The sequence below is a fragment of the Pungitius pungitius genome, chromosome 13, assembly GCF_949316345.1.
Source record: "Pungitius pungitius chromosome 13, fPunPun2.1, whole genome shotgun sequence".
Classification (NCBI taxonomy): domain Eukaryota; kingdom Metazoa; phylum Chordata; class Actinopteri; order Perciformes; family Gasterosteidae; genus Pungitius; species Pungitius pungitius.
Window position 1 is genome coordinate 5,297,737 of NC_084912.1, and position 18,346 is coordinate 5,316,082.

The following is an 18,346-nucleotide window of genomic DNA, read 5'->3' on the forward strand; positions in this document are numbered from 1 at the left end:
AATTCCTCCGTTAATGGACTCATCTTTCAGTTTTTTCTCAGCCAATCACATGTAAAGCTGGCTCTGAGCTGTTGAAGAGCCACTTCCTGCCACTGATGGAGAAGTTGAGGAAGAGGGCCAAATGTGTGCTACTGGAGGAGGAGCAGATGAAATCAGAAGGCTGCGATACCTCCGAAGCAGAGTTGCAGATCCAGGAGAAGTTCGCTGTACTGGTGCAGGACCTCTACGCCTTCTATCCCCTCCTCATCCCCTTTGTGGATTCTAATCGGTAATCATCATCAAGACTTATGTCCAAATGTTCCATTGTGGTCCCTGGAAAACTATTGGAAAATGAAAAATGGGAAAAAAAACAAGTTGTTGTTTAAGTCATGCTAGGTATAAGTTACCTTAATATAAAACAATGACGTGTTTTGTGTTGTCTCTCCTTAGAGCCAGCTGGCTCAGAGATGTGAACCCTGATGCCCAGCAGCTGTTTGGCATGGTGGCAGAGGTCTTCACGTTCTGGGCCAAATCTCATGTGAGGATGACGCACGCTGTCCTGTATTCATTTCTCTCTCCCGTTTCACCGAAGTTAAGTTAATATAGCACTTTTTCTTTTTTGTTTTCTGAACAGAATTTCAAGTGGGAGGAGCAGAACTTTGTGGTACAAAATGAAATCAACAACTTGGCTTTCTTGGTCAACGGTGACAGAATGTCCAAGGTATTCAACTCACACATCAAGGTAGAAGTCGTCCACTGCTTTTTTTAAGCCTCAAAGTGAATCTCTCTTCGATGCCCTTTAGTTCGACCACGAGCAGAGGCGGATGAGGAGGAAGGGGGATCGTTACTCCACGCACACCTCCCTCGTGGTGGCCTCCATGAAGCGCCTGCTCCCCATGGGACTCGGGGTTCGCTTCCCTTGGGAACACGGCCTCGTCGCGTTGGCCAAGGGCGGCTTCGCTCGGGTCGGTTTGGAAACGTGCCCGTCGTTAATGAGGAAACCCTTGGTGTAATTGGGTGATGGTACTCAGGTGTGAATGTCTGGCAATTTCCTTGACCGACGTGTTTAATGTTGACCATTGTTTGATTTTCACAGAAGAACAGCCGAGATGAGATTCGAGAGCACGTACTCGAACGTCTAATAGATCTCCAGAATCAGGTAAAGGCTGTCTTCACTTTGGCTTTGTTTTCAGTGTGGTAGGAACTTAAAGAAAAAAACAGGTATTTATTAATTCATTGATTGAAGCGGTGATGTTACTTTTAATTTGTGGAAAGCATCAAGTGTGTGGTAAATTTAATTGAAGAATGCTCTCGTATTCTGTCAAATAATCTTTTTTGTTTTGTTTCACTCGTTCACCAGAGACATCAATGTGACAACATATTTATTTATTCATGAGTCGGTGATGAATATGTTTATTCATAAGTAGGTGATGACAACATAAATTCTGACATGTCATTACCATAAACTTTTAAATGATACTTTGTTGTATGAAAATCAGAGCATCAAAGCAAGTTTCAAATTGATTCTGTAATGTTTATTGGGCCACTCATTTCCAATTTCAGGTGCCTTGAAGGCCCTGAATTCTCTTTTCTCGTTGCCATTGTCCTTTTTTCTCCTCAATTTGAGACTTTCTTAAAGAATATTTAATTCAGGCGAAGCCCAATGTGGTAAACATGCTTTTTTTTGCCTTTGCAGGCTTCAGACGGCTCGAGGCAGGAAACCCTTCACGCAGAACATCTGAGCCATTTAAGAGCCATCCCTGACGCCCAAAAGACTGTAAACAGCATTCTGGAAATAGCACAAGTCCTTTATTACCTGGACCAGGTGGGTAAAAACCTTTCCAGATTTGTGTAGCTCTGGCAACAGCCGTGGTTGGAAGTTCTTTTTTCGGGTGTCTGGTCCATTCTTGTGAAAGAAATATCTTAGTAATGCCTGCAGGGGAGTCTCCAAATGCAGCATTATGGCTCCCTCAGACTGGAGGTTGAGTTGAATAGAATGTTGTGGCCAATGGTAGAAGACACCTTGGCAAACACCTTTTCTTTTGTCAAGAATTGAAATGCCTCCCATGCAACTGTGTTCAGCAGCCAGCTGCTGCTCTATAGTGACAAGATTACACATTTGTTCATCTGTTTCATTTTACCATTGAACACATATTGTCGCATTACAAAAAGGTGTTGATAATAAATAGTCTTCTTTTATTAATAGAAGTCAGGATTCCCCTCCAGCTTTTGGATATCATAAGGGGAAACATCATGGATGGATGGTTCTTTGTGCTCCACCTTATTTTATCATCAATGCAAAATCCTTTTTTTTCTTTGGTTGCGGGTTCAGGTGGAGCATCCGCAGAGAAGTCAAAAACCTGCGTGGCACAAGGTCTTATCCAAACAGAGGAAACGAGCAGTGGTGGCCTGCCTCAGGATGGCTCCCCTCTACAACCTGCCCAGGTACACACATAATATTACAAATAGGGCCGGGACTACACAAAAAATAACACATTAAACATTTTTTTCACTTATTTTTTGCACCGCGGAACGTTTCTCAATGGATGAGTTTCGGAGGACCGATCATACTGGAGCACCAACTAGCGTTCATGACTTCAGACAACAACAAACCACAGTGAACATGAACGAAGAAGCTGACGAGACCGTGTCGGTTGCCGTGCCGTGAATGGGAAATTTTATTATAAAAAACACACGGATGGAAGCGTCGATAAGACCGTGGTTGTGTGCAAGCTGTGCAACAAGGAATTCACATCGAGCCTCAAGTATCACCTCAACGCAAAACAATTAGCAGCTAGCGTGGACGTTAGCCCGACTCGAGTACAAGGACCCACACCCAACCCACACTGCACTAGATGACTGGTTTAAGGACCAGGGTAACTAAGTCCACGTCTGAAAAAATAACCAATGTTCTGAATGTACTTGAAAGTATTGTGGTCTACTTAAAAAAACTTAGTTAATAGAAGGTCTACTTACCTATAGGCTACCTGAATTTCTGAAAGTACTATATTTCTAAATATGCTATTGCTACACTTGTCTGCTGGAATTGGTGGAACAAAAATAAAAATCCATGTGAAAAAAATTACTTCTCACTGTTCTCAGGTCAAATATTTATGCAATTAAAATGCGATTAATTTAGATTAATTAATTACAAAGCCTCTAATTAATTAGATTAATATTTTTAATCGAGTCCCGGCCCTAATTACAATAGTTTCAGAATATGAAACTCCTGGAGTATTGGCAGAGTGTTTTTCTACTTTTGTTTTTGTGAAATCAAAGCTGTTGTGTAACCATCTTAACTCTCCAGTGGCTGTGGAAATCCTTACCTCTTGATAGCCATGGGAGGCTGGCATGAATGACAATAATTGGTCTAATCATAGCTCTTTTATATTTTAATAGTGTCTTTCTATGCTGCCTGTTTTTCAATCCCCTATTTACATTTGTCCATGCATATGCTAATCTCTTGCCGTCTCTTCACCCTTTCCTCGTCCTCCCCAGGCACAGAGCTGTCAACCTGTTCCTCCAAGGCTACAATAAATCCTGGATATCAGCGGAGGACCACAACTTTGAGGAGAAGCTTGTGGAGGATTTGGCTGTGAGTCGGAGAGAAAGCCATATTGACATTAATGCATTCGAGAGTTAGGCCAGACGTAAATGTTGAATTGTGTGATCATCCATATTCCACCCATAACTTTGATCGTTTAATCATCAACGGGAATGAACCTCAAATGTGGCCTGGACTTGCTTTTGGATGTGTTTGTTAATTAGTGAATCATCAATACACAAATTACTGTAAAATATAATATCTGGACTGAGGCACCGGATTAAAACATTTTGTTTTTTGTCCCACCATTTTGATCACATCATGTATATCTGTAAATAGTGTGTGTGTGTGTGACAGGCTGCTAACCTGCTGGCTGTAAACATTAGTCACCAGCCAGTGACTGTCGACGGCTTTTTCTCTCTCTCTCTCTCTCTCTCTCTCTCTCTCTGGGCTGCAGACGGGAGGAGTGACGGAGCTGTGTGGAGGCGACGGAGAGGAAAAAAAGAATGTAGGGGAAAAAAGGGCCAAACCGATCGATCCCCTCCTACAACTCATTACACACTTCAGTCGAAGTGCCCAGGTGGAAAGGTGGTGTGTGTGAGAGTGTTTATTCTAAAATATGTTTCATTTCTTCGCATTACTTATCCACCGTCACCAGGATTTTAGTTCAACATCTATTGTTTCTGTTTTAAATTCTTTGTAGATTCCCTCTGCAGAATGTTTATCCTGCAGGGCATTTTTTAGTTAAGCATGATTTGGTCCAACATTCTCATTCTTCACAAAATATTCCTGCAGAAAGGGTTTGTCCCGGCCTCCCTAAAGTAAAGACAGGTGTTCTGGTGCGTTGGGTAAACGTGTGAATCGAACGACCTCACCAAAGATCCACATAGCTGCTTTGAGGCGTTTTGAAGGCCGTGTGCGTTTGATTCTGTAATCGAGGCCAGGCTGAAGCAGCGTGTATGGATCCGCTATGTGATGGCCTGGAGCCTGTCATTGCATCTGTTCACACCCTGATATAGAATAATCTGATCTTTTTCATCTCACCTGTTCACAGTAAGCTTGAAAATGACAGCCTCTACAAGTCCTACGCAACCATCATGGCCAAGGTAATATAACATAATAATGATCTCCTTTGTGATATGTACATTTTTATTAGTGGTTCAATAATAATTGTGTTGGTTTTGCATGTCACATTTATGAACCATAAAACAAGTGTTTGTTCATGTTGTACCTCGTCCATATTGATCAGTTTTCTTTCTTTTTTTAAACGCCATTTTTTCTTGTGATGCCCTTGTGTTTTATGCTTGGTCTCTCAGAGCTGCCACAGAGACGACAACGATGACGAAGAACAGGAGCTGGAAAGCTTTGAAGTGAGAGAACGAACTCTTACTTTAAGCCAACTATCAGCTTTTTGCTAATTCCATTCATTTGTAATTATTTCTTAATGTTCCCTATTTACACTGGTAGAATACCAGGTCATCCATTTCATTCAAATTGGGGGTTATTTTCCGTGGACAAAGTAGCAGAGACACAATGGAGAACTAACCTTTGTGCGCTTCAGGAGAAGGAGATGGAGAAACAGAAGCTGCTGTACCAGCAGGCCAGGCTGCATCACCGTGGAGCTTCTGAGATGGTCCTGCAAACCATCAGCGCTAGCAAAGGTACCGTAGCAAAATGCTAAATTAAATATATGCATTTCATATTACAGTTTTTCTGTAAAAAAAGGGGCACTCTCTTTTGGCAAGTTTTGGTCTTACTTTATATTTGCTGATTACTGAACCAAAGAGCCAGTAGTTGAGATTAAAGTAAAGCATTGAAGCATTTCTTTGATTGTGATTAAATTAAAATCCTATCAGGGGACATTGACTCCATGATTGCCCCGACATTGAAGCTGGGTATCGCTGTTCTTAACGGAGGGAACGCTGCAGTTCAACAGGTACAGTGCTTCCTCGCTGTCTCCCCCGTCCAATCATAGCAGGGCTTTATACCGGGGTACCGAAAATATTTAATATTCATTCACAGATCTCGATATTGACACACAAGACAGATAGATAGCATAATATCATGCTAATAGTGCCCAGCAGGGAGAAGTGATGAGATTAGATTACACGATCACCTTAAATCATTGTGGCAGCTAGATTGGATTGCTATAATTATTGCATTCAGGAGATCAATATTAAAATGATACAGTCAAGTTATTAAGCTGGAAAATATGGTATATAGTAAATGTAGTGGTGGCCGCTGCATAGCAAGTGACAAGATTTATAATAGAATCATATGGTTGTTTGGTGGAAGTCATGGTGGCACACAACGTCCATCCCTTTCGTAGTGGATCACTATTCCTAAAATATAAAAAGGGACCATTGCATAACATGTGGAGTTTTTCCATTGTCAAAACACATCACATTTATATTCTGTATATTCTTGTGAACACAATTCTCCTTCATTTATCCAAGCGTGTCTTTGATGCTTTTGTGTGACAGAGAATGCTGGATTATCTCAGAGAGAAGCAAGACGTCGGCTTCTTCCAGAGCATGGCCGGGCTCATGCGGTCGTGCAGGTGAGTGGCCGCAGGAACGTTCTCTTAAAGGACTTCCCTCGACTGGTCCATGCACCGAGTGCAAAAAGGTTCCTGTAATGCTTTTGTGTGTTTTTGTGGTTTTCTCATATCCAGCGTTCTGGATCTGAACGCGTTTGAGAGGCAGAACAAAGCGGAGGGATTGGGCATGGCCATGGACGAGAGCTCAGGTACTGAGTCCATAAGTATAAAAGATCTGTATATTTGTGCTGTCAAACGATTAAAATATTTAATCACAATTAATCGCACATTTTTATCTATTCTAAATGTCCCTTTCTTTATTTTTTCTCCATATTTCGGTTTTATGTCAATGCTCTTATCAACATGGAAAAGTGGATTAGCTTGCTTTATGCAAATGTTTTATTTTACTGAAAAACAACATGGCCAAACAGTGCGCTACAAAATCAAATGATAAAGTCCACATTTCAGGTAAACAAGGACTCAGCCCATAGTGCAGTTAAACCATGGCTTAATATTTTTTTCAAAACAGTCAGGGTTCATTGTTCCTGAAATAAGATGCCTAACAGTTAGGTTACCAATAAAAGGTAAACTACTTTGTCTTTGCTTTTAGCCGCTACTTAAACAGACAAGTCTGTTAACATTTTCAGACACCAGTCATCCACCCCCCCCCCCAATTTAACGTTGTTAAAATGGGTTTGCATTAACGTGGCTAATAATGCGTTTAATTGACAGCAGTAATATATATATACATAAATAATAATAAATAAAACCATGTCACAGCTGAAAGCATCCCTGGACTTGAACAGACTCTAAAACATACTCTAAATTCAGAGAAATCCTATTTCTTTCTCTGTTTTTGTCGGTGTAGTTTATCATGAGCCGTCTCCCTTTACTGCGCTGCCGTCTTATTCTGTTTTCTCACCTCTCTTTAAACAATGTGTACATTCTCCCATTCATCATGTTTTTTTCAACAGTATTTCTCTTTTTTTTCTTTTTTTTCCCCCAGCAGGGAAAGTGATGCCTGACAAAGACATAACCTGTGACCTATTCCGTTATCTACAGCTGCTTTGTGAAGGACACAACTCAGGTAATTGGCCCGATGCAGCACCCACACACACACAAAGTTTACATCGATTACATCGCAGTTTGTGAAAAAGGTACCACATACTGTGACACATAAGATAGATGGGAATGCTGTGTTTTTTTTGTCACCTCAGTGTAAAAATACTGGTGATAGGGGTTTAGAAGTATCATAAATGCTGGGCAACGCATTGAAAATTATCTACTTGCATTTTATGCGGTGGATGATTTTTCACCGTGAGACCCTTTGACGTTTTACTCAGCACGCTCCCTCTTCATGTTTTAGACTTCCAGAATTACTTGAGGACACAAACAGGCAACACCACCACTGTGAACATCATAATAACCACTGTAGACTATTTACTGAGAGTACAGGTAAGTCCACGGTCAAACTACAATGCTGATGTTCCAGTTGTTTTCCAGTTAATGAATATTGTTTTTAATCACAACTTAACCAAGCTGATTAACTACAAACATCTGCATGTGCCACACAAAAGGAGTCAATCAGCGACTTCTACTGGTACTACTCGGGGAAGGATGTGATTGATGTACACGGGCAGCAAAACTTCTCCAAGGCCATCGGAGTGGCCAAACAGGTGTTCAACACGCTCACCGAGTACACGCAGGTCAGTCGATTTACGCGCTCGCTGCATTCTGTTGTGTGTCAGAGCCTTTGGGCTCACGTCACCAGTGTGTTTCCACTGCAGGGCCCGTGCAGTGGAAACCAGCAGAGCCTGGCCCACAGTCGTCTGTGGGACGCTGTCGTGGGTTTCCTCCATGTTTTTGCCCACATGCAGATGAAGCTTTCTCAGGTACAGCTTACAATCCCCTTGAAAAGGATAACATTGCTATTCTAGTAGTGTGTCTTTCACGGACGAAATGTGAGCCGCAATGTCTTCTCTTTTGTGCAATTCTGCAAATATCTTTCCTTGTATACAGGACTCAAGACAAATTGAGCTCCTGAAAGAGCTCATGGATTTACAGAAGGACATGGTGGTGTTCTTGCTTTCCATGTTGGAAGGTGGGCTTTCCACTTATTGTAAAGTTGCTTCACAATCTGAGACCACAATGTGTTTTACAAATGATCACTGGTTCTGAACGTTATTTCCATGACGGTCCCTCTGCGATTCAGGCACCGTCGTGAACGGAACTATTGGCAAGCAGATGGTGGACATGTTGGTGGAGTCGTCAGGCAACGTGAAGATGATCCTCAGGTTCTTCGACATTTTCCTCAAACTTAAAGACCTCACCTCCTCAGACGCCTTCAAAGAGTACGACCCCGATCACAAGGGCTGCATCTCCAGGAAGGACTTCCAGAAAGCCATGGAAAATTGCAAGCGTTTCTCCCAGGCGGAGATTCCCTTCCTCCTCTCCTGCATGAAGACGGGCGACAGTGAAATCGTGGACTACGAGGTCTTCGTGGATCGCTTCCACGAGCCGGCCAAAGACATCGGCTTCAGCATCGCCGTCCTCCTCACCAATTTGTCCGAGCACATGCCCAACGATTCGAGGCTCGAGGCCTTCCTGGAACCGGCACAGTGCGTCCTGACCTACTTCCAGCCCTTCCTCGGACGCATCGAGATCCTCGGCGGCGGGAAGCGCATCGAGCGCGTCTACTTTGAGATCAGCGAGTCCAGCCGCACGCAGTGGGAGAAGCCGCAGGTGAAGGAGTCCAAGAGGCAGTTCATTTTCGACGTGATCACTCAGGGTGGAGAGAAGGAGAAAATGGAGATGTTTGTCAACTTCTGCGAGGACACCATCTTCGAGATGCAGCTGGCCGCCCAGATATCCGGCTCCGACGCCGGAGAGAGGCGTGCTGACGAGGGAGAGGGGCGGAGCGAGGACGGAGACCGGGCCCACGAAGGAACGTTCCTTCTGCACGCTTGGCTGTTGTCGCTGGTGTCTCTGTTTTCCCTCAAAAACCTGAAGGCATCGATGAAGATGACCCTGAGAGATGTCCTCGTTTCGGCCGCTCTCTTCTTCAGGTTCGTTTCGATGGCTCAGCTCCGGTGCCTCCGCGTTGTGACCGGCAGCATCCGGGATGCGCTGTACGTGGCCTTCGTCAGCGGGGGCCTCATAGAGGGGGCCAAGAGGATGAGGATGTCGGACCTGCTCGACGGTATCCTCGAGCCAACTCTCGATGAGGTCACCGAGGTGCCGACCGGTGTGGATGGACCGAGGAGGTACTCTGCCAGTTCCACTCACCGGAGCGAATTGAGGGAGGTGGGGCGTGTGGCAGCTGTGACCTCCTCCAGGGAGACGGATGTACTGTCAGACATATTTGGCTTCAGAGTGAAGAAGGAGGGAGGTCAATACAGACTTTTAACGCGAGAGCTCGCGAGTTTGACCGATCTGCTCAACACACCCTCCAAAACGGCCGATATCTCTGAGAAGCATCAGGTATGAAGCCACCGGTTTTTGTTCATAATTCATTTTTATTTTATTTTTTGATGCTCTTTATGTTGTATTTCACTTCATTTTCATTCAGCATCATTTCCTTCCATACCGTACCGATTGATATCACTTCATTTCTATTTTGCAACCTTAAGAGCCATTCCGCCACGGACGAAAAAGGAGAATATGAGACATTGCCTGAATTAAAGAATGGAATGTGAGTCTTATTTTACATCTTTAATATTAAATGCTGAGTCAATTCAGGTAGAAAAAACGTGTTGACGACATTTAATCACGTCACAATACACTTGGTGCGGCTGTTTAGTGTTGCACATCAACAAAAACACAGGATTATTTGAATCATATCTTTGAGCCTCTCTCTCTGTTTGTCATTGAACTGTTTTGCAGAGGCAGCGAAACTGAGAATAAAACTGAGAAAGATTCAAGATGCAAAGTGGAGGGATGTAATAAGTCAGAGGAAGCAGAGAGCCAACACTCGGCCTTCTGGGAGATTATAATCTCTCACAACAAAAGCCTGCTGGTAATATACAAATTCTCTCCCTCATTCTCATGCAAACAGACCAACGCTGATGTGGTTTTTTTTTATTTTCTTTTTCTGCCCGCAGAATTACTTTGCAAGGAAATTTTACCACATGCGCTTATTGGCTCTGTTTGTTGCCTTTGCAGTCAACTTCATCCTTCTCTTCTACAAGGTGAGAGTTCGCTAAGAAAATGTCTAAACTGCACCTGCAGTAGTCTCCAATTTGTTGAGAGCTGCGAGGAAGCAATAAATATACTACATGTGTTGCATCGACCTCCTGTCATGCTTCTTTGTAGATGGACACTAAACTACACTTAATTACGAAGGGAAAGGTTGCACTTCTTACTTAGATGCATTTATTTTGCAGCTGTGGTTACTACAGTGTATTTTGCATGAAAAAAAACCCCATCTGTGTCATAAACTACACAACAGTCAACAGCAGAAACATTACAATGCTACTTTATCAGAATGCATTAGTAACAACAGAATGAGAAATTTGTGGGGTTATACATTTGGGCATTTTTTTTAAACTAATGCTTTTCTACCTCTATCTTAGTAAAATTTAATTCATTTAATTGAATTAAAATGAATAGATTTTTTAGATGGATTGAGTTTTTGTTTTGGATGCTGGTAGCTTACCGTCCAATACACATTGTGTGAGTCTCATATTAATCCACATGTATGCCCGTGTGAAGTCACTCACTCCTCCTGTATTTCCTCGCCCCCCCCCCCCCCCCCAGGTAGCATCCTTGCCCACATCACAAGAAGAGGAAGAGGTCCTCCCATCTGTCGCCAGCGACGGACTGAACTCGCCGCCTAACGACCACAGCGAGGGCAGAGATTATTTTGTGCTGGAGGAGAGCAGCGGATTCATGGAACCGTCGCTCCGTTTCCTGGCCGTAGCTCACACAATCATCTCCTTCTGTTGTATCATCGGCTACTACTGCCTCAAGGTATATTGTTTGAGCGTTTTTGCAGACACATTCCGACTAAATTTCCCTTCTTTGAAGTAGCTTCTCTCCATCATATCGAGCTGGGTTCTTTTTTTTTTTTTTTTTTTTGAAACCTCGGATGAATTGAAAATTAAGACGTTTTTTTTTGACTCTTCAAGCCAGTATCACCCACCCCGTGTTCGTTTAAAGTGTAAATTGACCTCCGTGCTGCGTTTGACTGGCAGGTACCGTTGGTGATCTTCAAACGGGAGAAGGAAGTGGCACGAAAGCTGGAGTTTGGGGGGCTGTATGTGATCGAGCAGCCCCCCGAGGAGGACATCAAAGGGCAATGGGACCGACTGGTCATCAACACACCGTATGTTCACATTATTGGGGGGGTTGATGTCATATTAACATCAAACATGCTTAACACGTATTCAATAGTCACCTATCAATAGTCACACTGACAGCTTTACGGTACAGAGAAGTTTCACTTGCAGCAATGCATCTGCATGTGTTAATATATTTTATCCCCTTGTTTGTCTTTTCAGATCATTTCCAAGTAATTACTGGGATAAATTTGTGAAGAAAAAGGTAAAATATTCTGCAGCTTTGATTTTTAACAGCCAAGCGCTAATGCATACTATTCTAAAATGTGCTTAGTGATGTATGTTATTGCATGCGTATTGACAAAGTGAAATTTAATCAGCCATTTGATGAGAGTTATGGCAGTTGTCTCCAGCAATAGGGTATCTTTTTTTAGCTTCGTTATTCAGATTGCCTCTGACATAATATAAATTATTCTTTGCTTTCAGAACATTTATTTCACATCAGTTTCTCAACTAGATTTAAGAAAAATAAGTCGAAGACATACTTAAAGTAAAATAAATCAGCACTCAAATCAGGAAAGCCATCATAATAATCCTAAAGTCTTCAGATGGCTCCTAGGAAGCAAACTCCAACTCTATCCTCAAGAGTTTTTGTTAATCCTTTTTGGATTTTGCAGGATGTAGATATTGCTTACCATACGTTCAAGTACTCACCTTCTAATGTTTCGCTCTTGTAACACAACGTCTCTTACAGCCACGACGGGAGAAACTCTGTCACAAGATTATATCAAATAAATATTTACTTGGTTTACATTACATTTTAGTAGGAGGGTAAAAAGTAAATTGACTTAGATCAAATATGAATTAATTATTATTATAGTATATATAATGATTTTTTAATGCACACGGACCCGTGGAATAATGTGTTGGCAACATAGTTATGAAAATAATCCTTACTTCTTTGTGGAGTAGATATTATAAGCGGCAGAACTAAGCTGCCGTCACATCTCTTGTGATTCTTCATTCAGATGATAATCCACAGGAGGGACTATTGTTTCGTGTGAACCTCTGAACTTCTTCCCTCATCAGGTGATGGACAAGTACCGTGACTTTTATGGCTGTGAGAAGATTAGTGAACTTCTTGGTTTGGACCAAGCCGGATCAGACTTCAGCTCCGAGAGAAAAGAGAGGAGGAGACTCAAAAGACAAGCTGCCTGGAGTACTCTGTAAGTAGATCTTTTTTTTAAAGTCCTTGCTATCTTGAAGAGGGATCCTTGAAAGGGAGCTGCAACGAAACTGCAGCGAGCTTGTCTTTAGACTTTTTTTTTTTTATTTTATTCAGTTTCCCGTAAATATGGTGGATTATTTAATAGGATATTAAAACTCTTGTTGCACACGGAGCCACAACACATTAAAAGACGAGACTTTCAAGTAATCATTGATTTATTTGTGTATTACATAGTTATAAATAATGAACCATCGTATGCAGTTGTGCATGTGGCTGTATATGCACGTGCAGCCTGCGTTGATGGTAGCGTTGTAGCTTCCGTGACCAGAGGATAACTGCGTGTGTGTTTGCATGAAAACAATCAACATAATGAGAATGCATTTTACAGTAGAGGTCAATGGGAATTGAAAATGACCCCATCTGATGAACATAAACCCGGCTGCTTGTTTACTGCACATCCAGGTCTCGTCTTCTCCTCGTTGGTTCCATTTCCTGTTTTTCAAAGATTGTATTGTTGCTGTCATTAAATATGAAAAGCCAATTTTACCAACTAATACTCTGTACGTGTGCTTTGGAGTGTGTGCGTGCTACCCAACAGGGGCGGCCACACAAAAGAAGTGTCCTAGAACAGAATGTCACACTTGAGGAGGAACAGGACATTCTGAAACGGAGCCACGTAGCAGACGTGCCTCCTCAGAAGAGACGGCGCGGTGGCTTTTTAACGATGGACATTTTTGGCCTTGCTTTACGAGATCTCGCCACGGTGTTATCAGTGTGGTGACGCTTGGTCGTTTCAGATTCAGCTCCGTTGACGTGAAGTACCAGGTCTGGAAGCTGGGAGTTGTGTTCACTGATAATGTGAGTTCAGGCGGAATTCATTTGTTTTTTTTCCCCATCGGTCAGTTTGGTTGTGTGTGTCCTGTTGATCCTACAAGGCCAAGATAAAAGGTGTCACCTCCTGCAGTTTATATTAAAAGATCATTTAATATGACCAAGCGTGTAAAACTTTATCGGATATTTTATGACTTCTCCCTCATTTGTTTAATTTAATCTCCTGTTCTGCTTTGCCGAGATTTAATTGATAGAATTTCACATGTTGCAGGAGTGTCAGTAATATCCTGTGATTCTGCCTTATCTAAGATACACATTTATCTCGTTATGTCCCCCCCTGGTAATCTATACTGCCTGTTTTTTTTTTATGTGTGTATGCCCTTGTGTCTGTGCTCACAGTCCTTCTTGTACTTGGCCTGGTACATGGCCATGTCCGTCCTGGGTCACTACAACAACTTCTTCTTCGCCGCCCACCTTCTGGACATCGCCATGGGCTTCAAGACGCTCCGCACCATCCTCTCCTCCGTCACGCACAACGGAAAGCAGGTGTGTCGGGCTTTTGCGTCGCCTGTTTGTCGGTCTGTCTTTTTAGTCTCTACCCATCTGTCCATCTATGCGTGCTCGTGTTTGAAGCCCTGCATGCATGTGATGTTTGCTCTCGCGCTGCGAGGAGGTGGTGGTGGGGGGGGTTATATTTTCCTTCGAAGCGCATTAAAGCCCATCTGCCTTGCTCCCTTTTTAATTCCGCCTGTGTGTGTGTGTGTGTGTGTCTGTCAGTTGGTCCTCACGGTGGGCCTGTTGGCGGTGGTGGTGTACCTCTACACCGTTGTGGCGTTCAACTTCTTCAGGAAGTTTTACGACAAGAGCGACGACGAGGGCACCCGGGACATGAAGTGCAACGACATGCTCACCGTGAGTTCAGGAAAAACACACAAACACAGACACGCACACACACACACACACACACACACACACACACACACACACACACACACACACACACACACACACACACACACACACACACACACACACGTTGACTCCTCGGGCCTCTGCAGACGGAGGTGAGTAGAAGGAGGATTCTGAAGGCGATCCCAATGGTCGGAAGCTGGAAGTGCGATGGACACTCGGGAAGATACACGCCTCTTTTTTTGTGGGGGGGGGGGGCGCTATTCGGGACATTAACCGCCTGCTCTATCCTAACGCGGACCGCGCCGCCGCTCACGGAAGGCGGGCGGGTGGGCGGCGATGGCATTTGAATAAAACCCCACTATTATAGGAGGCGGTGGATATTACATCAACGTGTTATTGTCTCTGCTGGACTGACGACAGTGATTGGCGACCCCTTTTCCATCCAAACAACCAGCACAGCGGCGATTGGTTTTTGGGGAAAATGCAATGGCAAAAGGAAATGGATGAATGTTGAGATGTTTTTCCTCTTTGCTGTTGGCATTTTACCTTTCATCCTTTTCAATCACTTGGAGAAGCACCGCACGGTTCTTGCTTGATGACCAAAAGGTTCCCTCTTCTTGCTTCACGTGTTGACATAACCTCCCTAAAGGGAAAGCATATTGATTAAAAAGACTTTGCACTATTCAGCAATAATGTATGATAATGCAGCTTCTACAAAAGGATAGAGACGGGCCTGAATATTAACTGAATACATTCTCATTTTGTTTTTGAATTCTTTTCTATTACCCCAAACACTTGTTTAGCGACAGACTGCGAGATGAAAGTTGCTGACGCGGGGCAACCAGACCACTCTTGGACAACAACAAATAAAGATGTATTTTGTCGTCAGTGCTACATGTTCCACATGTATGTGGGAGTGCGGGCGGGCGGCGGCATCGGGGACGAGATCGAAGACCCGGCAGGAGACGCGTTCGAGGTGGAGCGCATCGTCTTCGACATCACGTTTTTCTTCTTTGTCATCGTCATCCTGCTGGCGATCATCCAGGGTGAGTCATTCGCCAAATTTTAGGCCTCACCAAAGACGATACATTCCACATGTTTTAGACCAAGAGGCACACAAATACATTTTATTCATTTTTTTTCGTGCAGAATTAGAAACGAACGCGTCCGTTTATACCTCATGAGGCCTGTAAAGTTCCGCTGTTACCTGTCGCCCAGCGACCGGCACAGCAGTGCGCATGCATCGCTGTGAACACACAGATGCACCGACGCACACAATTAGGTCTCCTTTTTTGCTTCCCAGGCTTGATTATTGATGCCTTTGGGGAGCTTCGTGACCAGCAGGAGCAAGTGAAAGAGGATATGGAGGTGAGATTTAACACCTTCTCTCATGCGCGCAAACACTCTCTTTAATGTGGATGTGGATTTTTTTTGCAGTTTTATTTAGACACAAGTTGCTCTGCCGCAGTCGGCTATGAAAATGAGTTTCCAGACTCATTTCATACATAATCGTTTTCCCTAATCATTAGTCTCCTAAAACACATATTTCATTACCTGCCCCCTAAAAACAAAAAAAAAACCTTACTTCTCTCCTTTTGTCAGCACTAAACCTTTGAACAACCACAGGGGAAATATGGGCAAAAGTTGACTGTTTGGTAAAATGATGCAAATCCCCAGCAAATAGCCTTCTCTGTCCTTGTGAAAAGCCGGCAGCCAGCAAGTAATCCCGGGAGTGTCGAGTTGCTCTTATTTACAGTCTTCTGCTTTTCGTGGGCGTCCTTTGAGAGCCGCTGTTAAAAGAAGCGAGTTCGAAGGTGTCCTAATGTCGTACCGGCGGACTAAAAGCCACGTTTTTTGGAGTCGCAGAGCACTTAAGACAAAAGGCCTTTGATGTCGAGGTTTTGGATTTTTATTTTTTTTTCGGGGTTTTTCTCAAATACCCTCCGGAGGACGTCGTGTTCGTCCGAGCCTGTTTCATGAAATCGTACATTTCTCGCGTCTCTCCTCCCGCAGACCAAGTGTTTCGTATGTGGAATAGGAAGCGAGTACTTTGACACCGTCCCCCACGGCTTCGAGACGCACACTCTGCAGGAGCACAACCTGGCCAACTACCTGTGAGTTGATTCAGTGCCCAATGCTTTGCAAATTCTAAACACTCACAAATCTCACACTGGTTTTGCATGTGCAACAAAAGATGAGGAAATGTAGACCTTTTTCCGGATCCCGTCACTGTTGCCACATCTCTAAATGCTATTAGCGGAGGCTTAGTGAACATAATTAATGACTCTCTCACATTCCATTCCAACATTTTAAGCTGACCTGATAAAGACTGAAACATCGTTCAGTCACTGCTTCATTCCTCATGTCGATCACAACGTATTTTCAGATATTAAAACCTCTGTATTTCCGCTTGTCGCTAGGATCTGTGCATGGGATCTGAAAACCTGTGTGGGAGGGATGCGACTCGCTGCATTAATTCCATCTTCTGTGTCCTCGCAGATTTTTTCTGATGTACCTCATTAACAAGGATGAAACGGAACACACAGGGCAGGTATAATTGTTATGTCTTGTGTTTTATTGCACAATTGCCTAATGTCACATTCCTTGATGTGACCTTTCACAAGGGTTCCTCCACGTCTCAATGACCTGTGTATTTTAGGCATGAGAACGCTGTGGTGTGACCTTTTCAACCAAGACAGAATATATATTCATTCTGTCCCTCAAATGTCATATCAGCCCCGGCATGCGCATTTTATCATAATTTACATGTCATCCTCCTTATTAGTATAATATATTTACCCTTAAACTATTACAGCTAATAATATGAAGCCTTATTATTTTATGACTTGTTGCACAAATAAGACGAGGGCTTTACTGTAAAACTTAAATGTTATCTTCCCTGCATTCTTTTGATGTGGTATGTTTCTCTGGTGTAGATTAAAGGGCGGAATGTGGTTACTGTTTCTTTGGTGTGCTGGATGCACAAATAACAGACAGAAATTAACTTAATGGACTTCAAACAACATTCTTCGGGGACATTGTTCTTTCACCGGAATGTGTGCAAGTTTAGCATAGATAACGACTCAAAGACGCTTTACGCATCCTTTGTCTTCCCCAGGAATCCTACGTGTGGAAAATGTACCAGGAGCGTTGCTGGGAATTCTTCCCTGTGGGAGACTGTTTCCGTAAGCAATACGAAGATCAACTGGGATGAGATCTGAAGCCGTCACAGATAAAGGATCACGCCGAAGGCCTCCTCATCGATGCCTTCAGAATCACTAAACTAGCTTTCGTGTGTGCGCACTATTCATTTTGTTATTATATATAACGCGCCTGACACTAACTGAGTGTGCTCTTTGTTTTGTCCCTTCTTGCTTCTTGAGTCTGCTCATTATCTCAAGTACGCATTGCAAATTAATTTTGCCGGCTTCGTGTGTCTCTGTATAGCTCATGTTTTGTGAATGAAGTGATTCGCCTAATCACAGCCTCCGATCCCTGTCCCCCGTGTGACGTGCAGATAAACACTCTCCTCTCAGCATTTGTTCCATTTAGCCTCCTCTTACTTATTCTAGCCTCCCTTTTTCTTTTTGTTTTTTATACTTCTTTTTGTTTTTATTCGGGTCCCTCGTCTCCGGCTCTTTTCCTTCGTCCTTATCAGCAGCTTCGTAGCGCGCCGGCAGGTGTCCCACAGCTCAGGGTCAGCGTTTCAAGGGGGAAGAGGACCGCCGAGCTTAAGCGAATCGTCTGACCGCTATCGGTCTTCGGGGTTGTAACTCATTGTTTAAAAAGGGGCGTGACGAGTTTTGTTAAACCCTTTAAAAACTCCCAGAGTGTGTGCGGGAGGACTGGTGCAGGACGGCCTCCTAGGGATTTTGTCCTCATTATGCAAAGGTCGAATGCTGGCTTTAGACACAATCTGCTACTGATGTGTATTCATGTTGCTTTTGAGCTATGAACTGTACGCATGGTCACACCATTCTTTGTGTAAAATAACGTTTGCTTTTAGCACAGAACAGAAAAATACAGCCAATTCATTT

At 43.4% G+C, this 18,346-nt stretch overlaps 1 protein-coding gene across 1 annotated transcript in view; it reads left to right on the top strand.

Annotated features, from left to right (window-relative positions):
- The window catches only part of ryr2b (ryanodine receptor 2b (cardiac)), a 48,125-nt gene extending 30,249 nt beyond the window's left edge, over positions 1-17,876 (top strand). The window contains exons 70-105 of the mRNA XM_062566715.1: positions 31-268; positions 430-517; positions 614-730; positions 783-944; positions 1,076-1,138; positions 1,676-1,804; positions 2,312-2,424; positions 3,478-3,574; positions 3,999-4,114; positions 4,578-4,629; positions 4,840-4,893; positions 5,085-5,184; positions 5,380-5,459; positions 6,007-6,083; positions 6,198-6,271; positions 7,069-7,149; positions 7,429-7,517; positions 7,640-7,768; positions 7,850-7,954; positions 8,082-8,163; positions 8,275-9,542; positions 9,692-9,753; positions 9,945-10,077; positions 10,163-10,249; positions 10,818-11,030; positions 11,255-11,385; positions 11,561-11,603; positions 12,428-12,564; positions 13,364-13,424; positions 13,797-13,943; positions 14,175-14,309; positions 15,199-15,355; positions 15,613-15,677; positions 16,323-16,423; positions 16,809-16,860; positions 17,428-17,876. Coding sequence (XP_062422699.1) covers positions 31-268; positions 430-517; positions 614-730; positions 783-944; positions 1,076-1,138; positions 1,676-1,804; positions 2,312-2,424; positions 3,478-3,574; positions 3,999-4,114; positions 4,578-4,629; positions 4,840-4,893; positions 5,085-5,184; positions 5,380-5,459; positions 6,007-6,083; positions 6,198-6,271; positions 7,069-7,149; positions 7,429-7,517; positions 7,640-7,768; positions 7,850-7,954; positions 8,082-8,163; positions 8,275-9,542; positions 9,692-9,753; positions 9,945-10,077; positions 10,163-10,249; positions 10,818-11,030; positions 11,255-11,385; positions 11,561-11,603; positions 12,428-12,564; positions 13,364-13,424; positions 13,797-13,943; positions 14,175-14,309; positions 15,199-15,355; positions 15,613-15,677; positions 16,323-16,423; positions 16,809-16,860; positions 17,428-17,523 — 4,934 coding nt within the window. The 3' untranslated portion in view covers positions 17,524-17,876. The remainder of the gene's footprint in view (positions 1-30; positions 269-429; positions 518-613; positions 731-782; positions 945-1,075; positions 1,139-1,675; positions 1,805-2,311; positions 2,425-3,477; positions 3,575-3,998; positions 4,115-4,577; positions 4,630-4,839; positions 4,894-5,084; positions 5,185-5,379; positions 5,460-6,006; positions 6,084-6,197; positions 6,272-7,068; positions 7,150-7,428; positions 7,518-7,639; positions 7,769-7,849; positions 7,955-8,081; positions 8,164-8,274; positions 9,543-9,691; positions 9,754-9,944; positions 10,078-10,162; positions 10,250-10,817; positions 11,031-11,254; positions 11,386-11,560; positions 11,604-12,427; positions 12,565-13,363; positions 13,425-13,796; positions 13,944-14,174; positions 14,310-15,198; positions 15,356-15,612; positions 15,678-16,322; positions 16,424-16,808; positions 16,861-17,427) is intronic.
- Positions 17,877-18,346: the final 470 nt, after the last annotated feature.